This window comes from Rhinolophus sinicus, chromosome 1 (genome assembly GCF_057876585.1).
Source record: "Rhinolophus sinicus isolate RSI-liver-muscle chromosome 1, RSI-T2T, whole genome shotgun sequence".
NCBI classification, from domain to species: Eukaryota; Metazoa; Chordata; class Mammalia; order Chiroptera; family Rhinolophidae; genus Rhinolophus; species Rhinolophus sinicus.
In genome coordinates, this window is record NC_142501.1 from 189,530,548 (window position 1) to 189,554,495 (window position 23,948).

At 42.4% G+C, this 23,948-nt stretch overlaps 1 protein-coding gene across 1 annotated transcript in view; it reads left to right on the forward strand.

Annotated features, from left to right (window-relative positions):
* The window catches only part of RELL1 (RELT like 1), a 55,188-nt gene extending 34,825 nt beyond the window's left edge, over positions 1-20,363 (forward strand). Inside the window, exons 4-7 of the mRNA XM_019741950.3 lie at positions 1,777-1,834; positions 4,708-4,944; positions 7,809-7,947; positions 18,306-20,363. Coding sequence (XP_019597509.1) covers positions 1,777-1,834; positions 4,708-4,944; positions 7,809-7,944 — 431 coding nt within the window. The 3' untranslated portion in view covers positions 7,945-7,947; positions 18,306-20,363. The remainder of the gene's footprint in view (positions 1-1,776; positions 1,835-4,707; positions 4,945-7,808; positions 7,948-18,305) is intronic.
* Positions 20,364-23,948: the final 3,585 nt, after the last annotated feature.

Genomic DNA, 23,948 nt, shown 5'->3' on the forward strand with positions numbered 1-23,948 from the left:
TTCCTGGGGTCATTTTATAATTCTGTGTTTCTAAAGGAAGTCATCATTCTATAGGTGATTAATTTTCTCAGGTAGCTATTCAAACTTCTGTTTTTGAAAAGCTCTTTCTTATAAGTGGGCGCTACAGGTGCTATCTTTGTCTTCATACTTTTCTCATGGCTGGTTTTCCTTTTTTATTTACAGTTTTGAAGTTTGGTAAATGATGGCAAAGTCTAAGTGTCAACTGGCAAACTTGTGTATTCCCTAATCCCTTTATCTAGAAGAAGAATTTTTTTAATGAATCCTTGTATTAGTCAAAAGGGAAAATGACTGACACCACTCGACTATACTTAAATTTGTCTTTTCAGAGGTTACTGTGTCTTTGCCGATCCATTTCCAGACTTTCTTTGTCATGAGAAGTCTTGTTTAGAGCAAAACTTACGTTTGGAAATGCATTGGGGCATCCTCATGGATAGTCATAAATTTCAAAGAAAAAGATTCTTTTAGAAAAGGATGGTATACTGTGTTAATATTTCTTTAAAAACTCCATGCACTTGCAAGGGTTGTGATGGGGTGAAAATTAGATTGTGGGGTAAAAGAACTTAATATTTATATATAAAACCCAGGTATACATATAGTATGTAAACAGATATATCATATCTGTAGTATTACAATTTCGTGCGAAGGTAATTAGGGAACAAAATGTCAGAAAAGTCTCCTGGTTGAGGCGATACTGAAAAAAAGTTGAGAAACACTGTATAAACCTTTAACTGTGAACACTGAAAAGCAGCAGTGTTGGAAATAGAGTTAATTTTCCTTCTCTAGGGATGTCATTTGAGATGTTAAATGTTAAGTGTTGGTGTTAGCTCACATGGTAAATAGTGACCTTTTTTACTCTCTAGAGGATTTGTTGTGGTTGGTCGTGAGAACGGTGCTTTAAAAATCAACAGAAAGGTTAGAAGTCAGTAATAACATTTGGCCTTGCCAATTATATACCCAAGAGAAACTTGAATGTTCACTTTTAGTCTTTTATCCTTGGGAGCTTGACCATTCTAGAAGAGGGGAAAAAAACATGGGGTGTCTCTGCATGGGGCTGGGGTGGGGATCTCAGAAGCTTAGGTTCAATTTGCTTTTGTTGACAGCCATGTACAAAATGGATTTTTTAAAAAATTAACATTAGGAGTCTAATTTAACTTAGTCCATTATAAGTTACTTGTATGTGTGACTAACACTTGAAATTTAAGCTATTTGGCCAGAGTTAAGGTCTTTGTATGGTCAGGAAGCAGAGGTAAGCCAAATGGTCCACCTGGAAAATTATATGTGGGATAGACTTGATACTACGTGCATATCCAGAGTTTAGAACTTATTATGTGGGCACGTAGAAATCAAGAATATAGGTCTCTTAAGACATATATTTTATTACATACTTAGCAAAGTGAGCTAAATGCAGGGGAGCCACAATATGTACATTTTCCCTTTGGTTTGAGAGGAGGGGAGAAATGTTTTCTTCCATGTTATATTGTAATGATCTGTAGGAAGCAAAACCCTATAGATCTGCTTTCCTCTGTGAAGATTCCGTCACTCATACTAAATTCCCAAGTGGTGAAAGTTATTGGCAGGTGGTGCCACATTGCAGGCTTACTTTGGGAAAGACCCTCCTCTCTCCAGGGCCCCAGGGCCTCATCTAGGAACGGAAGGAACTCAATTAGTGTTTTTCCAACAGCTTTTCTGATGTGATAATTCTGTGATTACTCATCTTTTTCATGCCATTTTAATTCTTTGTTTTTTCCCCCTTAGCAAACGCTGATGTTTTAAAGGCAATGGTAGCAGATAACAGCCTGTGTGATCCTGAAAGGTGAGTGCTCCTTTTCCCATTCAATGGGACATTTTTTTCACTTGTCTGCTAGAGCAGGTTTCCCACCTTTGGCACTATTGACATCTGGGCTAGATAATTATTTCCTGTGGGGAACTGCCCTATGCACAGGAGAGTGTTGAACAACATTCTTGGCCTCCGTTCACTGGACGCATGTCCCCTCCCCATGAAATGCCTTGGCACATGGTCCGTGTCCTCTGGGGGCAGCATCTTTCCTGGTTGAGAACACCTGTGTCAGAGAATGGTGATGGCAGGAAGTAATAGCCTTGGTTTGGGCACCTGGGTTAAGTCTTACCTCCACTGCCTACTCGTATTGAGCATGTCTTCTTGGAGAAGTTACCTGACCACTGTGAGCTCAAGTTCCATCACCTACGAGATGGAGACAGCCACTATACCAGCTTCATGGGATATCATAAGGAATACGAAATACCTCGGGCACCGGAAGACCTCCATGAACAATGATGATTAAATGTAAATCTGGGCTGGTTTTTGTATTACCAGTTTCAGGTTATGGTTGGTGAGCGTCTCAGTCCTCCCTAATTAATCACAGAACTGTATTGCTATACACATGTTCATTTCTCCAAGAAGGAGCATTTATTGAGTGCCTGCTGTGTGCTGGGGACTGCTGGACCTGGGCATTCAGATCCTTGCCATGGAGGACTCGGTCTGGTGGGGTGTGATGTGTGTGAGGCCTTCTGGTGGAGAACGTGAGAACACTGTAGGAGAAGTAAAGACTGGGGGCTCTGTGGGCTCTGTGGGGCCACTGGGAGCTCAGGGAAGCTTCACAGAACAAGTGCCATCTGAGCCAGGCACGTGACAAGCAGAGACAAGGCAGGGGCTGCTTGTAGAGAGAGCAGGTCCAGGAGAAAAGGCCCTGGAACCGGAAAGTATGGAACACACCTGGGAAAGTTCAGTCTGGGGTGGCCAGAGAACGTGCTGTGGACAGAAGCAAGAAGGGCCAGGAAGGCAAGTTGGGACCAAGTGACATGGCAAGGTTTTTCTGCTTGCTCTGTGGGTGGTGCACCCAGCACATCTTAAATATTTAATAGGTGCCTGTCAAACTGGTCATGTTAGCTTTGCATTTTAGCGAGGTGACTTAGTACAGAACTGTCAGTTTAGGAAGCTGTGGTGGTGTAGTTCACAGAGACACACAAGCTGTGATTTCTGCCACGTTCCGGCCCTGAGCACCAGACCCCTGGTGTTAGGACCGTGTTAGCTCATGCTGCCTTTGCCCCTGTCATCTGTGGGCGTCATGTCATGCCTTCATTGGGTTTATGCACATGGGTACCTGATAAGTGTATGTTGAACGAGTGTTGTTAAAACTTTTCAATTTAACCTTCTGACTATGTGGTGTGTTTTTTTTTCTTTTCTTTTTTTTTTCAAGATTTCATGGGGGAAGGGGAACAGTGTGCTTTTCCCAGGACCCATCAGCTCCAAGTCAAGTTGTTGTCCTTTCAGTCTTAGTTATAGAGGGTGCAGCTCAGCTCGAAGTCCAGTTGCCGTTGTTCAATCTTAGTTGCAGGGCACGCAGCCCACCATCCCTTGCGGGAGTTGAACCGCAACCTTGTGGTTGAGAGCTCACTCTCTCACCAACGGAGCCATCCAGCCACCCCTATGTGGTGTTAATTTAACATGGTTTAGTCCCAGAAAGCTGCTGCTGTGTGTTTTTATTTTAATGCTCTAAAGAGCCTCCCTAAAGAGCACCAGGAAGCAGTTGGTTGTCTTTGATGTTTGACACTATTTCCTCAACCAAAGGTTGCACTTCTTTTTAATGGGAAACAGGCTGGCTTCAGCAGCATAAAGGCTGGTTTATGCAGTCATAAGACTTCCACGTGCTTTTGGGGCTCTTGGCACAGTCTCAGGTGTCAGGCCTTGCTGTGACGTATCACCCCACCTACACCACGTCACAGGGCTGCTTCCTGGTCAGGCCGGCCTGTTCTGGTTTCCTTCCTCCTTTCCTAGGGAGCCAGAGCCTTGACATATGCCTTTGGAAAGTAGCCAGCCTCTGCCTTATATACTTCTCTTTTTATATTTTGGATGGTCTGGCTGGATTTCTTCAGGTTATCAAAGTGATCTCCCTGTTTCTGAAGCACTATATGATGGTTATGAGCATGGTTTCTAGAATTAGACTTTCCGGATTTGAACCTCAGGTCCATCACTTATTAGCTGTGTGACCTTAGGCAAGTTATTGAATGACTCTTGAGCCTCACATTTTAAAACAAGGTAGTTAATAATACCTACCTCATAAGGTTCTGTAAAGATTAATTAAATTGACATATAGCAAATGCTTGGAATATTTTTTTATTACTATTACCAACATCTCTTGAGCATCACTTTTGATATCTTAACCTAAAAGCATTCTTCCTTTGGTGCAATAGTCAGATTGGATCAAATGTTCCATCTTCAGTCATTTGATAATTGGATTGGAATTTAAGTTTATCAATTGTCCAGGGCATGTCTTTGCTTAGAAAGCTAAGCAGGCACTTTGTTTTGTGTATGAAAGAAATTAGTATGATCACATGGGAATGGAGATCAGTCATTTAGAAAGAAACCTAATCCTTTAAAGACAGGGTATCATCGGAAGAAGCAGTGGTTTATTTCCAGCCAGTTAATTTCATTGTAGAAGTGATGAATCACATTATTGCTGTTTAAAGTGAGCTGTCAGTGCATAGGCATGAAAGCTGAGTATTTGCCGTCTTAAGATCAGTTCACAAAGCCCAGTTGTTTAATTGGAAGAGGCATTGTTTTCTTTTTATTTAAACTTGCTTTTTATATGGCAGGGGAGAGATTGCCTTCGCTGGTGTTTCTTTTAAGTAACCAGTTCTGCTGTCTGTTTCCTTTTCTTCCTACTTTAGCCCGGTGACCCCCAGCACTCCTGGGAGCCCGCCTGTGAGCCCCGGGCCCTTGTCACCAGGTGGCACCCCAGGGAAGCACATCTGTGGCCACCATCTACATACCGTGGGCGGTGTTGTCGAGAGGGATGTGTGTCATCGGTGTAGGCACAAGCGGTGGCACTTCATAAAACCCACCAACAAGTCTAAAGAAGGCCGCCCAAGGCGTCAAGGAGAGGTCACCGTCCTCTCTGTGGGCAGGTAAGATCCCTGTGGATGCTTCGGGTTTGCGTGACATGCTTGCTATGGGGTGTGGATTTGTACTGACCTGTTAAATACAGAGTATATTCTCCTTAGCCTGGTTCTGGTCACCTCTCCAGGCTTCTTAGGAGTTTTCTGGTCTGAGTTCTCCATTTTTCTAGTAGCAGAGGAATCCTATGAGGTAGCTATTGCTCGATCAGATGTCAGATATATAAATTGAGGTAAAAAATGGATTATTTGCTGTAGTAGGGTTCTCTGGAGAAGCAGAACCAGTATTTAGATAGATAGATAGATAGATAGATAGATAGATAGATAGATAGATAGATAGATATTAGATACAGATATATAAGAGATTTATTATAGGAACTGACTCACATGATTGTGGAGGTCATGGTCTGCCATCTGCACACTGGAGACCCAGGAAAGCCGGTGGTGTAAGTCAGTCCAAGGCCAAAGGCCTGAGAACCAGGGAACTGAAGGTACAAGTCCTGGTCCCAGTGCGAAGGGCTGAGAACCAGGAGGGCTGATGTCCGAGGGCAGAAGACATGTATCCCGGCTCAAGAAAAAGAACATATTCTCCCTTCCTCTGCCTTTTTGTTCTATTCAAGCCCTCACGGGATTGGCTAATGCCCACCCACATTGGTGGGTGGTCTTTACTCAGACTACAGATTCAAATATTAGTCTCTTCTGGAAACCCCCTCAGACACACCAGAAATAACTTTTTACCAGTCAAGTTGACTCGACACTTGCTGTATTAGCTAATGTCCAAATCTTAACTATTTACAGAATAGAAGTTTATATGTCACTTGTGGGGAATCGAAAGATCAGTGAGTGGCTCTTCAAGCAGTCATCCAGAACCCCAGGTTCTTTCCATCTTGTGGCTCTGCTAGGTTTGCCAGCAGAAGGAGAAAGCACGTGGAGGATTGTTCATAAGAGGTTTTAATGAGATGGGCCAGGAAGTGGCACATTTCATTTCGCTCACATTCCACTGATTAGAACTCAATCACTTGGCCACACGTCAATGCCAGGTTGCTGGGAAATGCCCAGCCATGTGCCAGGAAAAAGAGGGTTTGGAGTTGGTCCACAGCTCTCCAATCTGTGCCATGTCAGATCCATGTGGATTCCTGTGACTGCTTTCTTTCCGTTCACCTCACCTGCGTCCTGGTTTCCCAGTTCTAAAGTATTATTTACTTGTGACCCATATGCGATGTGGACATTGTGCAGTTCAAATGATAAATCACTTTGACTGTATGTAGAGCATTTTTGTAGTGGAATGCTTTTGTAGTGTCTACTGTTTTGATTTTGAGTCTCATGCAGGACCTGCACTGCTGATGCTAAATTTAGAAAGTCGGAACAGAGTGTGGGTGCTAAAGCCAGACTGGGGAAACTCTGAGGAAAAGTGGACAGTACTGCATGCATGATCCTTCTTTCGCTACTGACAAACTGTGGGAAGAGTAGCTTACACTTACTGCATCTCCCTTGTTTGATTCTGGGTGCCACTACTTACAAACTCTTGCTTCTCTCCATGCCTCAGTTTCCCCTTTTATCAAATGGGGATATGACAGTAACACTCACCTGATTGAGTTGTTTTGAAGACTAAGGTGATTCATGTAAAAGTCTTAGCCTAGTTTTTGACACTTAGAATGTACTCAGGAAATGTTGGCTATTTTATTATTTTAATTCGGTTGAATTTTATCATGTGTTGCACAAGCAACGAGGAGAAGACTGCAGGGCTCTTTGCCACTTCCAGCAAAACAGTACAACTTATGACCACACTGCTTTAGTAAGAGGCAGAGTCATGGGAATTTATGAATGTGCAATGAAATGAGAATATTAGCTTCTTTAGACAAAGTGTATTTTGTTTGCTTTAAAAAAAATCTGCTAATAATTTCAGCTCAGATTCAGCATGGTGTTTGTTTTCTTAATGCCCCAAATCCAAGTCTCTGTTTCTTGCATGTGGACGACTAGAGCATTAATTGTTGCACACTGGTCTTCAACACGTGCTGCTTAAAGCGAGTCTTACAACTGGACCACATAGGGTTGTGGTTACAACTCTTCCCTGATCCTCCTTTCACTTCCTCAGTCTCCTTCCTGCTGATGGTGGGTAATCTCGTGTTGCAGAGAGAAGAATTTATGTGAGATAGTTTTAAGGGAATTTATGGCCAGAGAGAAGCTATTATGAAAGACTAGGGATTTGATGATGATGGACTAGAAAAAGTCAAACTGAGCACATTTCTTTGTAACTTTTTTCTTAATTCTTAATGAAAATCCCTTAACGTCCCTAACTTTTTCCTTAATCCTTAATGAAAATTAACCCAAATTTGCTTAAAAAAAAACAGACAGAAACTAGACACAAAAACCCTACTGCCAAGTGATACTGATAAAATGCATAGTTGGAGTTCCTCTGGCTGTGAGTGTGTGGAGATTGGACTCTGACAGGTATACTTTGAATATGGCAGTTCTTGAGTGAACATTTTTGTTACATTGTTACGTTCGTCTGATTTGCAAACTACTCGTGCTCTTTCCAGCCCTCTGTGGTTAAAACAACTGATGTTAAAGCTCATGTCATCATTAGAAACCACAACTCTGGGGCTGTGTAACATTTGAGTACTGTGTTTTTAATGCATTTTCCATGCTCTAAAGTATCCACACTATAAAGTATCCATCATAATCTGTGTTGTGTTGCATGAAAATCAGCTGGAAAGTTTGGCAGGGGCATTTTTTAGGTAGGAACACCCCTCCTGTTAAGTATGCTGTCCTAACTTTTGGCTGAGTTTGTTTGGATCCTCCAGATGGTTTTTGATTCACTCCTAATCCTTGTTTACTGGAAAAGCAAAACCCATCAAATCTCTTTGCCTCCTCAGGTTTAGAGTTACAAAAGTGGAACACAAGTCAAATCAGAAGGAGCGGAGAAGTTTGATGTTGGTTAGTGGGACCGAAAGCGTCAATGGGGAGGTCCCTGTGACACCTGTGAAGAGAGAACGAAGTGGCACGGAGTAGCAGGTGAGTTGTAGATGTGGTGACATTGGGGTGGGTCAGTGCCATGTGGGGAGAAGGTACTGAGAACCTTCCAAGTACGGGAATGACTTGGCAGGGAAAAGTGAATGCTCTCCTGGAACTGGTGGGACTACAGGGGACTGCACGTAATTATGTGTTTGTCCAGAGCTTCTTATAAAGAGGCCACACGCTTGGGTGCCTCCAGGGGCTTGGCCTACGTAATAATGAGGAGAGAGGATTACTTATGAGGCAATATGGAGTGATGGGGATTGTGGCTAACCCAGAATCACACAGCCCATCTACAGGGCTTGTATTACCATAAGGTAGAAGGTATTCGGTGTTCCTAGCCTCTTATGTTAGAAAAGGTGGAAATCTAGACTTGGTAAATGTGAAATCACTACAGGTTTTTAAATGTTGGAAGCATATTAAATTTCCTTTAAAAAAAAAAAAAACTATGCAGATGAAATGAAATGTAATCTTGTCATCATTTCTAGATAAACATTTGAAAAATGCTGGAGCAAGCTCTTTCCGTTGAGTTGGAAACAAGTTTTTGTTGAGGTGCCATAGTTCTAAAATACGCCCAGTAGCTATATTACTCTTTCCACCAAATATTTTGAAGCAATTTAAAAGCAAAGTGAAGGCCTTTTGGTTTGGCAATTTTAATTTTGAAAGCCGTTGCTTAAAAAAATAAGCCTGTAATAATTTGATATTGGCTTGGCATTTGTCTTACCCTTTTCTTGCTGTTCTGGCTTGAGTAGCATTCATCCTTTTCGTGTTTCCTGTTATATGTAAAAGTGTGAGTAGGAGAATTCAGGCATGCTCGTGCTCCAGACGCTGAAATGGAACCATCAGAGCCTGAACATTAAGGCAAAGGAGTGGGGGATGGGTCTGGGAGAATGGACTGGGGGGTCCTTGAAGGTCCAGGGAAACAGCAAGGTTGACCTGAGCCCTCGAGTCAGGCGGCCAGGTTCACATTGTAGTTTGCACTGTATAAGCACTGGGACCTGAGCAAGGGACTTTGGCATCTTACGTCTCACCAGAAAATGGAAGTGATGCTACCTGTCTCAAGGGGTGGCAGTGAGATCTCAGGGCCTGGAACCAGGAGACGCTAAGTCCGTGCTGCTGATTATTATTCGCTCATTCACTTTTGGCTGGTAGGCCTGAGTGAGGGGGGACAAGTGGCTTCTGAGTGAAGCTTCTCTGAAAATCTGCCCATGCTCAGAGGACGACCTGTAAGTCACCTGGAAGAGTGTGCTCCTGGATTCTGTAGACATAGGGCTCTGAGAGCTTTCCAGTGCTAGTTATTTCAGTCTTGCCCTCTGGGAGATCTGGCCCCCTGCCCCTGAGTTTAGGAGCCGAACAGAGGCTTTCTTTAAAGAAGAGATAGAGCACAGAAGTCGGTCTCTGGCTTCTCAGCCAGCTATTGGTGTCTTGAGAAAGCAACCAAGAGGAATTTAGGAAAAGGAAGAGGATGATGAAGATGATAATAAAAGCAGCTAATGTCAGTATTCTAGTCTTCGGGGTGTTGTACTCATATGTATCTCACATGTCACCATTCTAAACATCTTGTAATGGAATGGATACTATTATCCCAGTTTTATAGATGAGACACCAATGAATGGACAGGATAAGCCACATGTTCAGGTTCACATAGCAGGAAAGAGGAGGGGATGTGAACCTGGGTCTCTGGCTACAGGACCAGTTATACTCTTCTACCATCCTAGGGACAGCCCTAGACCCATGAACAGGGAACATTTCCACCAATGATCTAGAACCTCCTGGTCTAATATGGTAGCCTCTGGTCACCTGTGGCTATTTAAATTTAAATTAATTAAAATTAAAAATGTAGCTCTGCAGTTGCACTGATCCCATTACAAAAGGTCAGTAGCCACGGAGGGCTAGGGTCTGCCCTATCGGACAGCACACGTACAGGATCTTTTCATCGCTGCAGGAAGTTCTATTGGACGGAGTAGACGGTACCTTAAATGTTACTCATAGAATTGGAATCCTGAGTGACTTTGGTAAATCAGCGACGTCTTCTGATAAAAGTCATGAGGACTTGTCTGGCTATTCAAGTCTAAGGTGTGTGAAGGCCCAGTCCGTTTGGCTGCAAAGAAGGCATGGGTTGTGGTGACAGTCTGTGAGTGAGTCATGGGCCTGGGGTGTGTTGACAGATGGAGCAGGCCAAGCGGAAGAAGACTCTGCTCACCTCAGGCAGGAAGTGCAAGCCAAGCCTCAGGCTGATTAGAGCCTTGCTGATAACGAGCCAGGGCTGGAATTGGCCGCTGTTGCCTGGGGACAGGAGCTTGAGATTTGGGATGATTAAAGAATTAGGATTGCTGAGCAGGTTTTCTTGGTCCAAATTCTGTCTGGGTCTGACTATAGGAATTTGATCCAATCATCTGAAGTCCTAACTATCTCTAACTCATTTAAATTTGATATTCCCTACGAAGTACATAATCATCCACCAGGATTATGTAAAAGAGCATTGAATTTGATCACAAGACATGCACTCACATCCTAACTTTACCACTTGGAAAGTGTACCTACCTGCCTTTAATCCCTGTTTCCTTGAATGTGAAACAGGATGTTAAATGTATTGATTAAGGCTCATGCCAGGTGAGTGTCTGGCGTGAAGCTGACTCTCAGCGGAGGGGAGTCCCGGTGCTGTGCCATCCAAACCAACACACGAAGGACAGAAGGGCTGCATTTTCTGAGCCTTCCACTTGTAATTAATTTTGAAATTTAAAAATAAAAATAATTGTATTATGGAAATTTTCAAACAAACTCTTTTAAAAGAGTGAATAGTATCATGAATGCTCATACGTTATGGAGTAATTGAATCATAATACCTACTGCTTATTGAGTATTTACGATGTAGCTGGCATGCTTTGAAAGGCACATTCCGTGTACTAACGGGTTTAATCCTCACAACAGCAACAATTTGCACACATAGGGCATAAGCGCAGAGTTTAAACAACTTCTTTAGCTATCAACAAGCATGTGATGGAGTTTTGAGTGCAACCCAGGCAGCCTAGTTTCTGGCGTCACAGACTTCACCACCCAACTGGGACCAGGGAAAGCAGGCCCTATGGTTAGAGCCTGTTGGGTTTGGGGACTTGTGGAGTGACTATGTCTGATGACCCCAACAGAGAATGGACTCTGAAAAAGGAAGGGAAGGAGTATTCATTGACATTTTAAAACAATTACGTATCATTAAAATTTTTCTTGCTAGGTTTCTTAATATTTCTCATCCCCAGGAAGAATATTTTGGGGTATTTAACATGACTTCATTTTTCCAACTAGAGAAATCCTGAAACTTTTCTTTCTGGGCCCAAATCTCTGGTTCTGGACTGAATTGAAAGGATTTGCTCTAAAATGTGGCTAATGCAGTAGGACAGGAGTATTACGTGTCTTTTATAGTTTTCAGAGTTGTCTTTTTTCCTGGAAAATGTTTTTGTTTAAATGTGGATTTTTTAACCACATTATTTTACTGGAGTGCCTTGTTTTACAGTAGAATGGATTCAAATATTCAAATGCATATCTACTCATTGGTTAGGTTTCTTTTTTTCTAATTAGGTGGTCGTTGCTAGAAACTAGACTTAGTGTTCTAAATAGAACATTATCACGGCTGGGACAGGATTTCTCTCTTTCCTTCTTTTTTTAAGAAATAAAATCAGTTGTTTGTCTCCTCCTCCCCTTACTCTTTTCGGCCTGTTTCCTTGGCCTGAATAGTGAGATCTAACTTGCCTCTGCCTGATTTATTTTGGCAGTGCAGTTAAAATGGTTTCTTTTTCCACAGAAAATGTGTTTTGATTTCTTCTTAGAAGAATAAGCTTTTGTTCTTCAAAGTTAAATTGCTCTCAGCCTGCAAATGCCACTGCTTTGTCTTCATAATCACTGGTTTTTATTTTAAATTGTTATGTTATTGAAACTATTCTATTACTTCTTATTTAAGTAATTTATTTTAGTGATTAAAAGCTGAATTTTAAACTGCTTAGGCTTAATGTTAACTGTGCCACTAATTTGCACAAGTTACTTAACTCCTCGAAGCCTCAGTTTCTTCATCCTTAAAGTGGGGTTGTCGCTGGGTTTACATGCCGTAATGCATCTGGAGAGTTCTGAAATCAGTCCTTGGCACACAGTTAGTACTTCCTAAATATTCACTACTATCAGTAATTTTCATCTCCTGCTCGGTGGCCTTAGTTATTTATTAACCCATTCCTCAAGCATCAGCTTTAGGTTCTGTGAATCCCTTTTTCCTTCTTAAGAACGTCAGAGCTTTGGACTCTTATGACATCTCAAAAGTGGATATTTGGCAAGTTCCTTAGGAATTTGGGCCATTTCTTGCTTGTGTTAAGAGGGCCTTAGACATAACCATTCCACTTTTACTGGAGGTGGAATCAGAGTTAGTTACAAGGCCATTGAAAAGTTTTGCAGACTTAAGTTCCATTCATTGTAAAGGTCAGAGGATGGTTTAAATTAAGAGGTAATGAGGACTGGGAAGTTTTCAGCATTTAGCTGTGCCACTCTGCGGGGGCTCTGCCCTGCTCCTTTCTGCCCAGCCGGTCTTGTGGGCCATGCTTCCTCCCTCAAGAGCATCTCGGCCAATCACAAGGACAGCTTTTCTGACTTTTGATGCCTTCGTTTTTTCTTCTAACAGTGAGGAAAGGCACTTATTTTCAACTCTGTGACAGGCAGTGTGGTGGAGGGTCCCTGTGGGGTCTCCCTGAAGTTGTATATTTGTATTCACGCTTCTTTTGTTAACTCTCCAGGGAAGGAGAGGATGGTGAGAAACTTCAGGTACCGCTACTAAATTAATATTTTTCTCTGTAGCTTATATTTATTTAGGGAGAAATACATGTTTTCTTAAAAAGCGAAAGTACCTCAGATTTGATGGAAGCTCCTTCATTCGATTCACTGGTCTTTAAGCGGCAATAAATTTATAAAAAGAAACTGCACCTTTATGAATTATGAGTGATAATCTTTTCACTTCACAGAAGAAGAACCGGCTCAGAGGGATTAATTTTTCCCAGGTCCCTGGGCTAGGTAGTGAGAGGGCTTGGACGGGAAGAAATCCACACTTTGGAGCTAACATGCGAAGTGGCTTTAAAGTTCGAGGGAGCTTTGCTTTCTCTAACAAGAGGAAAAAAAATCCGTATTCAGTTTAGCCCAGTAGCTCACAGAAGTGATCATTTTGACGTTATCAGCCTGCAGTAGGCAGGGTGTCCTTTGGTCTCCTGGGGGGTCCTTTTGATGTTATTTGGCTGTTAAAGTGTGCCTTGGATCAGGTTTGGGAGCTATTCTCTTTTCTTACAGGTAGAATAAGATCAAAGACTGTGAGATCTCGGAGGAACTGTGATTGCTAGTTCCGGTCAATTCTGGTACAATTACATCTTTTCAAAGTATATACTGAGCGCCTACTATGTGCCAGGCACAGCCAGGCCTCACGGTTGCAGCACTGTGGAAGGGACAGACAAGGCCACGTGCTTGTGGAGTTTCTGTTCTAGTTCTCATTGTAGACTTTTTTCCCTGTGCCCCTGGCTCCCTTGTTTCAGAGTAAGGAGGCCCTAGGAAGTTCTATGTGTTGTTCAAGGTCATGATGGTAGTTAGTTCCAGATTCTGGACTTCCTGATGGTTCAGTCCCTTCTTCCTGCGAGGTACTGGCTATTAACAGTGCCTGAAATGGAATTATTGTTTAAAAATTGAAAAATAAAACATGCACACAATACTTGAATAAGTCTTAAAAAATGTAAGTCTTCACACTGTCTACACCCCTTCTTTCCCACCACACACATACCGTCTCCCAGCCCAGTTTCCTTCCCACGAGGGGACCACGTATATCGGTGCTCTCTACATCCTCCCTGGGTTATTCTGTGCATACACAATGAGTATACAACTGTCGTGCAGGGCTGCCTGCAGGGTCTCTGCTCCCGCTCCCCACATAAGAACACAGGACATGGTGAGGCCAAAAAGGAACACCCACGGAGCCATAAGTAGGGGAGTCATATCACTATATTCTCGCTGGTGGCTGGGTTGGAGAAACAAGAAACAGGAGCCACACAATTCTCAACCCTCACTGCGCCGCTTGCAGGCTCAGCCGCCATCCTCTTGCTAGCCCCCATTTGCTGCTAGCGTAGCAACGGCAGTTATATTAGTGGCCAATGGTTCACTGGTTACAGCTGACGGCCAACTAGCCACAGCTGATGGCCATCCAATCACAGTTGATGGCCATTTACTACCTGAGCCAGCACCTGTCTATGTGAGGCTGAGAGCCTGGAAACTACTTTCTGGGGCTCTGTCCCCACAACAACATACATATATACAGCCTCTCTTTTTGTGGACGCTGATGACTAGTAGTTCTATGTGCTATTTGTTCTTTGTTGTTGGGAACAGGTCCAGACATTTATGGACGTAATTTGAGAGTTTTGGGTGGACCTAAAAACATACTCTGCTGTCATCACTGTGATGTTCTAAATTGTTCTTCCAAAGCCTCGTTCTGTACACAGAAGAGATTATAAAACATATTTATAAGCATTCCCAGAATTTAGGCAACATGGGAACCAAGGTTTTTGTTTTCTTTTGCTTTGAACTGCCCCCAAAGCCAGCTGTCTCCTCCCGCACAGACTCCCTGGGCAGGGTCTGCTCCAGCCTTCCTCCCTGCTGTCGGCCAGAGCTCGACCCACTGGCATCTCTCTGGTGATTGTGTGGCAGTGCCAGGTGGGGGGGCTGTGTGGGCATCCAGGTCTGACTGCCTGGGATGGAGTCGCTGCCCTGTGTGGCCTTGGTACCGGAGCTGCAAGCCTCAGTTTCCCCCTATGAAAATGGGAGTTGTCGTCGACCCACGGAATCGTTGGAAAGATTGAGTCCCTGAATCCGAAGTGCTTAGCACGGCAGTGCCTGGCACATGGAAAGCACCCTGTAAATGTCAGCTACTGGTATTAATTAGCTGGTCTTTTCCTTCTTGAACACCCTGTCCTTGGAGGTCCTACTGCTCACTATCCCTTAATCTGCTTAGGTTTCTAATGTCTTAAAAGGTGTTTCTAATTTTTAAAGGGACCGCATCCTTTTTCCTAGAGAATCTTTTTAACGAGGGACATACATGTCTTAATCAAAACGGAGTACCTCCGTTCTCCACAGTTTCCCTTTCCACGGTTTTAATTATCCCCTCTCCCCATCAACTGCGATCCAAAAATTTTAAATGGAAAATTCCAGACATAAACAATTCATAAATTTTAAATTGCAAGTCTTTCTCTAATGTGATGAAATCTCACGCCATTCTGCTCGTTCTACCCGGACGTGACTCACTCCTTTGTCCAGCATCTCCGCGCTCTATACTCCCCTCCTGCTCGTCACTTAGTAGTTATCTCGGTTCTCAGACAGGCTGTTGCGGTATCCCAGTGCTTGTGTTCAGGTGACCCTGATTTCTCTTACTGTGCCTCATTGGTAAATTAAACTTTATCATAGGTAGGGATGTATGGGAAAAAACGTGCTTTCCACTGGGCGTCTTGGAACGTATCCCGCATGGATACGGGGGACTGCGGTATAGGGGGCGTCTGTGGACCCATAGCCTAATAACGGAATTGTGGCTTTATCTTTATAATTAGAATAGTGTAGTAAACAATACACTTTAAGGAAAAAAAGGACCTCTTTATTCTTTCCAGATAAATCTTTTCTGAGGTTCTAAATTTCCATCAGTCTTTATGAGGGAAATGGTCACACTTGGGATTTCTGAATTGTTTTTTCAATATAAGGAAGTTTTGCTTAATTTCTTCCAGCTTGAGCACCCATTGATAATCACCAAATTCGCCCCAGAGAGAGAGGGGTCAGGCTTGCTCAATATGGTGGGTCCCGTGGTGATAGGAACCAAGCATAATGGCTGGGTGGCGTGATTTCTCCCGGTCCCGTCCCCTGCTGCTGGCCTTCCCTAGCATTTATGCCAGCGCCCTGTGGTTTCTGACTGCTCTATGGCCATATGGAAGGCACCTTTTACCATCAGTGTGCTGTGGTAAAGAAATACTATTTTAAAGTCTGTGTTTTTTTTTAAAATCAATATGGATATAGTCACAACTGTAGAATGAAATGAGAAGGAATTTAACAATGCGAAAATGCATTGCAACACAGTCCCCCAAATAAGGCCACAGTTGGAAGTATACAGGCGTGTTGGTGTCTTCTTTCCCCTAGAGTGCCATTCCGATAAGACGATATTTACCTGGAAACTGATAGCTGCTGTGCTGGTAAAGTGCTACCTGTTAATAAGTGTGTATTCTTGGGGAGAGAGCGCCCAGAACTGCAAATCAGTGCAGGGTGGCTTTAGTAGAGCTTTTAAAAAGGTTAACTCCCCCTGCCCATGTCCCTCCCTCACCTCCCAACCCCCCCTTTTTTTTGCTTAGTTTCTGGTTTTAGTAGTAAGGACTCTAAGCAGCGATTTGTATTTTACTTCCTCTCGCAAAGATACTGCGTCCAGTTCAGTTTGAATCTGTCACACAAGACAGCTGTTGAAGAAAGCCAGTGGGATCGTTCAGGGCAGAGAACAGCTATGATCATGATGCCAAGAGCTAACCATTGGCTGCATGCTGACTGCTCAGCCCTGCTCAGCACTGTCCAAGTGTCATCTAGGTGACCCCCTAACTACACTGTGAGGCAGCGCTCCAGAGCGGGCCAGGGTTCAACAGCTAGTCCTAAGGGTCTGGATTTGAAAAGACCCCTTTTTCCTAGCCCAGCCCTCCGTCTTGCACATCTGGTCCTTCAAGTTGGTCAAATCTGTGCAAAGAACTCTAAATGGGAAGTTCTCCTACATTGGAATGAACACTCTTACTGTGATGAAACATTACATTTTAGGCCTGACATCCCTCACCCTTGACCTTCTTGTTTTCCTTGATACAAAAAAGTCTAGGTCTAAGGGAGTAGATGATAAAAAGGAGACATAAAAAGAGTTCAATACCTATTTTCCAGGTGATGGCCCAGTTTGAAGTTTTATTGGGAAAATTCTGTCACTTATTTTTAACTTATTTTTTTCTTTTAGGACCATTTTCTATTCTTCCCCTTTGGCCTTTCTGCCTTTTCCCCTGCGTGCATCTTCCAAATTAATCGACTCTCAGTTGAAAGTATTCCCAGACTTGGCTTTGTTCAGTTTTACAGTTCAGATCCGTAGTTCGGCTGTGCTGGGTTGTAGCAGTGCAGTGCAGGGGATTACGTCTTTCATATATAACTAATAACTTGATTCATGCTGTTTAAGGAGATATTTTATTTCCTTTTTAGCTAAGGAGATAAGGGTCTTTTACCCAAACTATTTAGTTTGGTAAATTCTCTCTCTCAACCACTATGAATATTATAAATCACAGAGTGACAGAAAAGAATAATATGGATAATATTACAATGTATAGCTTGAAGGATGAGCTGTAAAATAAACACCATGCGATATTTAAGTTAAGACTTAATCTCTATTGACCTTTTGCTATTTTTCCGCATTATTGTAAGTTGGTTTCATCTCTGTTTTTGTTTAGCATTTATAGGCAAACACAGTTTTGGTAGACAAGTGGGTGTTTTGTTCCTTAACCTGGTGTAGGCCTGCATGGTGTGCATGTTTCAATACACACAGGCAGCTCTAGAATTTCAGTCCTGTCTTGGGTTATTCCAGTCTTCAAAACAGGAAAGCAAAAAGGTATATAACTGTCTGTCACTTTGATGAGACACTAATAAAAAAAACCAAACTTTGGAAAATAGAAAACTGTTTTACAGGTTTACAAGGGGTTTCATTTGTAATGTAAATGTAACAGCAGGGATCAGTTATTAGAAGAAGTTCACACAATACAAAGCCCTGGAGGTGTAATGGAGACCTGTGAGCATTTCATCACTGTGTTCTCACTTGCCCAGGGAAATCCCAGCCGAGGTGCATTGTGTGCTCAAGAGAGACCCAGAGTTAACTCCCTTTGGTGTGGCTTAGGAAAGACACCTTCCATACACGGTTCCTTGTGACTGAGCCTGTGCACTTGACAGAATGTGGCCAAGGAGTTAAAGAACACGGTCCCCAGAAGTGACACATGATTCACAGGGAGAATGCCCACCTTAGAAACTCCTGTTAAAACAGACTGATACTCCTAGTCCACTGTGGTTCTCAAATTCTATTCTTTATTCATTTAGAAAACCTTGATAATGAAGTTCTTTTGAAATTGTGGTACTTAAATTTCTTTAGACTAAATTCCAGAAGAAATGTGTAATGGAGGAAGGAATCCATGGGATGGGGTGGGACGGGGTGATGATGGATTACAGTTTCTCTGTGTTTTCAAATATTCAGGCAGATTAATATGTGACATGATGTTTAGTTCCTATAAAGCTTTACCTTTTTTTGATTTCTCTTTCAGGAATGACATTATTTGAAGATTTCTAAGAGACTGAAAACTTAACAAGATATGAAGTTACCTAGGGAATATTTTTATCTTTTATACAATTTCTCTCGTGGAGTCTGCAGGCATATGGATAAAAGCTAAAAGGGAATGTGGTTGCTCTGCTGGATACAGAATTCAGTTGGTTTTGAAACAAGTTTTGGTTTAAAAATGTCTCATGAAAAATTTATTACATTTCTAGGGAAGAAAAGAGCTTATTTTTTTATCTTCCCAACCACCTTCTGCCCCCACCCCTTCCATTTCCCCCTGCCCAGCCTTAGTGTACACACTGCAGTTTTCTCAGTATGACCACTATGTACAGTGGAACTATTTGTGTACTGTCTGAGCTGATGCTGTTGGTGTATGTGTGTGTGTGTGTGTGTGTGTGTGTGTGCGTGCGCACATGTGCTCTGTTCCCCCAACCCTTACTTCCCATTTTACTACTGGTTGTAAGAAGATCCTCTTACAATTTAACTGTTACAAAAGATAAAGGTGACTCTCTGGTGGTGAACGGTCCTGGAAGATAACCTAGTGTCACCCTGAGAACTTGATTCCCCGAGAGATCCTGGAGTCAGATGGAACTAGATGGCAGACTTTGGATTTTGAGACCAAGAATTCAGCACTGACTTCTGCTACCACTCTTGGGTCACTTATAAAATATTGAGAGTTTGTTGTTGTTGTTGTTTTTTAACTTCAGCTAAGCAATTTTTTAGTCCGTTAAATAAAAGGGAAATGGTTTAAAGTCAGCAAAACAAACAAAAAATTCTTGTGACAACCCAAGGTCAAAACAAAATTAAAAACCCCTCTATTTCCCATGCAGGATCGGCCCCGCACCTTCTTCTGTCATGTTTTCTTTGGTGCACTTGCTGTTTTCCATCTTGTGACTAATGCTTATTACTTAAAAGATTCTTGGTGGTTATTTCCCCTTTCAGCTTGGTAAACCCTATTTTTTAAATTTATTTATTTTTGGCCTTCCCCTTTATGAAACACCTGAAAGAACTCAGAGGCAAAGATAGTAAGTAGTACATCTATTATAGGTCTGGGCCAGGGGGTGAGAGGGCCCACTTCCACATCAGTGTTGGTGTGGTACCTTGGGCACTTCTTTTATTTCAGAGAGAAACAGCACATTTCTCATTTGACTTCCAGAAGATAGTTTCCTTTAAAATGTACTTTAAACTATTTCCTGTAAATATATTCATTCCATTCTGTTTCTGGCATTAAATTAAAAGTTTCTAACCTTGTAAATGAATGGTAGGTTCAATTTCATGTGTATTTTTACTGACAACTAATTAGAAAGTGTATGTGTGTCCATACCTAAACACAGTGGACTAGACGATAGAGGAAGTCAGTGTGAAATTTTACTGAGGTTCAGAAAGTAGCAATATATGAATTTTGGGACTGTGTATTAGTGTAAATAACATATATCTCATCTAGACCAATAGTTGGTTTTAAAAAACCATCATTTTTTGTTTAAACTATGTCCTCAAAATGATGAGAGATAAAATGTAAGAGATTCTTCAGCTTTAATTATTTTTTAATTTTATTCAGGTCAGAGCACTTTTTTTTTTTAATAGCAATACAACAGGCAAGAGAATACTCAAAAATATTTAAAATTGTATTTTTACCAAGAAGTACATTTTAAATATTTTCTAATACTTGAGCAGTTTTTGTCAGGCTGGCTTCCAAATATGCCAAAAGTTAAGCATTCAATATTTTGAACACATAAGCTTTTTACTGGTTTCTATTATCTGATAAGAATTCTTAAGTGTTCCCAAAGCAACTGATGTTTACAGGCCTTGTGGTTTTCCTCCTTCATTAGAAGGATTGGGGATCCACAGCAAACTTGCTATACAAAACACTAATGATGGATTAACTTCTGGTGTAATATATAAATGACTTGGCTACCACCTTGATGTAAAAATCTGTAAAGAAAATTTTTCACCATTTTAAGTGTCAAGTGTATTTTTAACTGTCTGGTTTGTACTTTTATGACTTTTGTACTACCAAAGGAGTTAAAAATAAAAATGTTAAACACGGTGTGTTGTTTTTGAATGATCCAATTCTTGGCGCCTTGTGTACTGAAAGTAATGTGGTAGAATAATTCATGGAGCTTTGTTTAGTTTCTATTCCAGTTTCTAATTTCTTATGTCTGAATTGTCAGGTGATCCTTTGGCTGACTTTCCTCATTGGATTTCCCCCCAAAAGAACACAATTCCCCACCCTTGCCCCCAGATTTTTTTTTAATTTGGAGATAATTTTGGATTATAGAAGAGTTGCAAAAGCAGTACCAAGAGTTCTTGTATACCCTTCACCCCATTTCTCCTTATGTTAACATCTACATAACCACAGAACGTGATGAAAACTTAGAAAGGAACATGAGTGTATTATTACTAATTAAGCCACAACTTGATTCCAATCTCACCAATCATCCCACTAATGTCCTTTTCCTGTTCCGGGATCCCTCACTGCATTTAGTTGTTGGTCTCTTTAGTCTCCTCTGATGTGTGGCTGCCCATCAGTCTTTGCTTGTGTTTCATGATCTTGATACTTGATAGTGTACTGGTCTGTTATTTTGTAAAATGCCCTTCGGCTGAAGTTTGCCAGCTGGTTCTGATTAGCGTGAGGTTTTGCAGCATGGAAAGGATCCACACAGGTGATGTGCCTCCCCCATTGCATCATATCGGCAGAACATGGCATATGTGTTAGTATTACTGGTGATATCAGCCTTGGTCATTGGGTCAAGGTGGTGACTACCAGCTTTCATTTTGGTAGTCACTATTTTCTTTTTTTTTTTTTTTTTTTTTACTATTTTCCTTTTAACTAATAAGTATTTGAGGTGGGATTCTTTGAGATTAGGCAAATATTCTATTTCTGCATGTAATGCAGGCACTCAGCTCCCGCTTCCCTTACCAGAACGCAGGATATGGTGAGGCCAAAAAGGAACAACCACGGACCCATAGATAGGGGAGTCACACCACTATATTCTCAATGGCAGCTGGTCGAGACACAAAAGCAAACATCCTCCAGTACCCCAACAGGGGTATTCCTGTACCCCCTGTCTCGCTGGTGGAGGCCGGGTGAGACAGGAAGTAGGATCCACAGGATCCGCTATCCATAATCCGCTCGCTTACTGCGCTTGCCAGCTGCAATCCGTGCGTGCTAGCGTAGCCACGGCACTTATATACAAAGCAATAGTGGCTAATGGCCAGCTGGTTACAGCTGATGGCCATCTATTACCCGAGCCAGCACCTTTCCACATGAGGTAGAGAGCCTGGAAACTGCTCTCTGGGACTCCGTCCCTATACTGCTTAAACTTTTACCCATTAATTCTCACCATCTGTATTAATTTCTTAATGCTCCTGTGACAAATGACCACAAACTGGGTGGCCTAAAACAACAGAATTTTTTCACAGTTTCGGAGGCGAGAAGTCTGAAGTCCAAGTGTCTGCGGGGATGGTTCCTTTTGAAGTCCCTGAGGGTGAATCTGCCCCATGCCTCTCTCCTAGCTGCTGCTGGTTGCGGGCAGTCCTTGGTGTTCCTTGCCTCTCAGCTGCTTCTCTGCCTGTCTTCTTCGCACGGATTTCTTCCCTGTGTGTGCCTCTGATTGCTTCTCCTCTCGTGAGGACACCCATCAATGGATTTAGGGCCCATGGTAATCCCGCATGACTTCATTTTAACTTGATACATTTGCAAAGACCCGAATTCCAAAGACTGTCAGGTTCACAGGAACCTGGAGTTAGAACTTCAAGGTATCTTTTTAGGGGATACAACTCACTACCCCATCCACTGGTGGAGCTTTCCTGAAGCTGTTCTTACTGTGGAATGGGCTGTCTCAGGTTGCTGCCTGTGTCCTTTTGATATGGCTCCAGTCTCTTTCTTGCTTCCATCCTTTTTATCTATCCTGAAAACAGAAGCATGAGTCCAGACTGATAACTTGGCTCCGGTCTAGCGCCACAGAACGCATGCGAAACTTCCCACTTTCTTTCTTTGTAACTTTTTCTCCTATAGTGAAGAAAACTGGCCCTTATTATCTATAATTGTTTACATATTTGTTCAACCTTGGCATACATGTAAAGTAGCTGAATAGATAGCAGTTTCACCCCTGGGAAAAACACATTTACCCACTAGAGCACAGTGTTTATATTCAGTTTGTTTAGTTTTGAGCCTTAAGTATCTAGTCAAAAGCTTTTTGCCAAAGTCACTTAGGTCAGCTCCTCTGTTCCCCACCCCTTTAGCGTGGTTATGTGATTCAGTTTTAACACAATCATTTGTCATCATCTGCATTTCATCTTTCCTTCATATCCTGGTTAAAAAAATTGAAATGTATACACAGCAAACTTCACCTTTTGGGATGCCTCATTGGATTTTGATTTTGAATTTTCTTTTTGCCTTTAAAACAAGATAATCAATACCAGCTTATGCTAAGAAAGTGGAAAGGCTGATTTTATAATTTTCAGTTCATGAAAATGAAGAAACCCAGAATGTCTGCACCAGGGAGGATGTTAGAAATTCCCCTAAATCTTCTAGTTTATAGTCAAAAGGGGTCACTTGGTGTGACAGGTTTTATTCTTAATTAATCAGCCTTTTGACATCTTCTCTAGTACAGTGTAACGCGGAATGGGTGGGGCCGAGTCACTGTTTTGCTTTGGTGTCTCTCAGCTTAAGGGAGCGTGTGAAACACCTGTGGCCATTCTGTTTCACGTGGAGACAGAACATCAGTCTTGCAATGCCTGCCAGAACAATTAGTTCAGCTTTCTCCAGACTCTGGCAGGTCCTGGGTGAATTTGCTAGGGTGACCGTCCCTGGCCATGTATGCTGCTGCACTTCCTTCTCAAACGTGTCTTGACATCTGGGCTTTCTGCACCCTAATCTGAGACAGCGGAAAGGGGAAGGAACCCTTCCTTCCCTCCCACTGAGGACAGTGGAATGTTGGGGCTAGAAAGTGGGGTCCCATGATTCAGTGCTGGTCGCCCAGGGCTTGGTTGTGGTCAAAGGGAACTGTGTTTTGCACATGAGGTCTTTGCCAATTCTTGGAGCCTCTGACTCTTATCTGTAGGGCAGGTTGGTTTTACCCAGGTCCTCTGTTCATTCCTCATCTTCTCAGAACTGGTCTTCAGGTCTGTTCTCAGATCTCCCTGGGGGGCGGGGGAGGGTGCCTCATTGTAATTCCAAACACCTGTGGGGACACCTGGGATTTCTTTGTCTCCTGCACTCTGTGCGGTCCAGTTGGTGTCGCTGTCCACCCAATTCAGCGGGTGTCCAGACAGAAGGTGGTCCGCCTCGCAGAATGGGCACTCGCTCTCTCTGCTGGCCAAATACGAGAACTGCAGGGAGCACGGTTTCTTGGCCATTGGTTGTGCTGTGTCTTATTTCAGGACCTGACACTCAGAAAGCAGTCATGATTATTTTCTAAATGAATAAACGAAAGTCTTCCTTTAAAAAACGAAAGAATAGCATTAGCTATTTTATGGGAATGAAAATTAAAGTTGGGTTTTTCCTAACCCATTTTCTGACCCTGGCAATTTGTCTCTTAATCTTTTTCCTCAGAAACTCTAGTTTCTTACCTTAGAGGTTGTATCCCTGCAGGTTTTACCTGGGATGCCTGTAGAAATGATTGAGCAC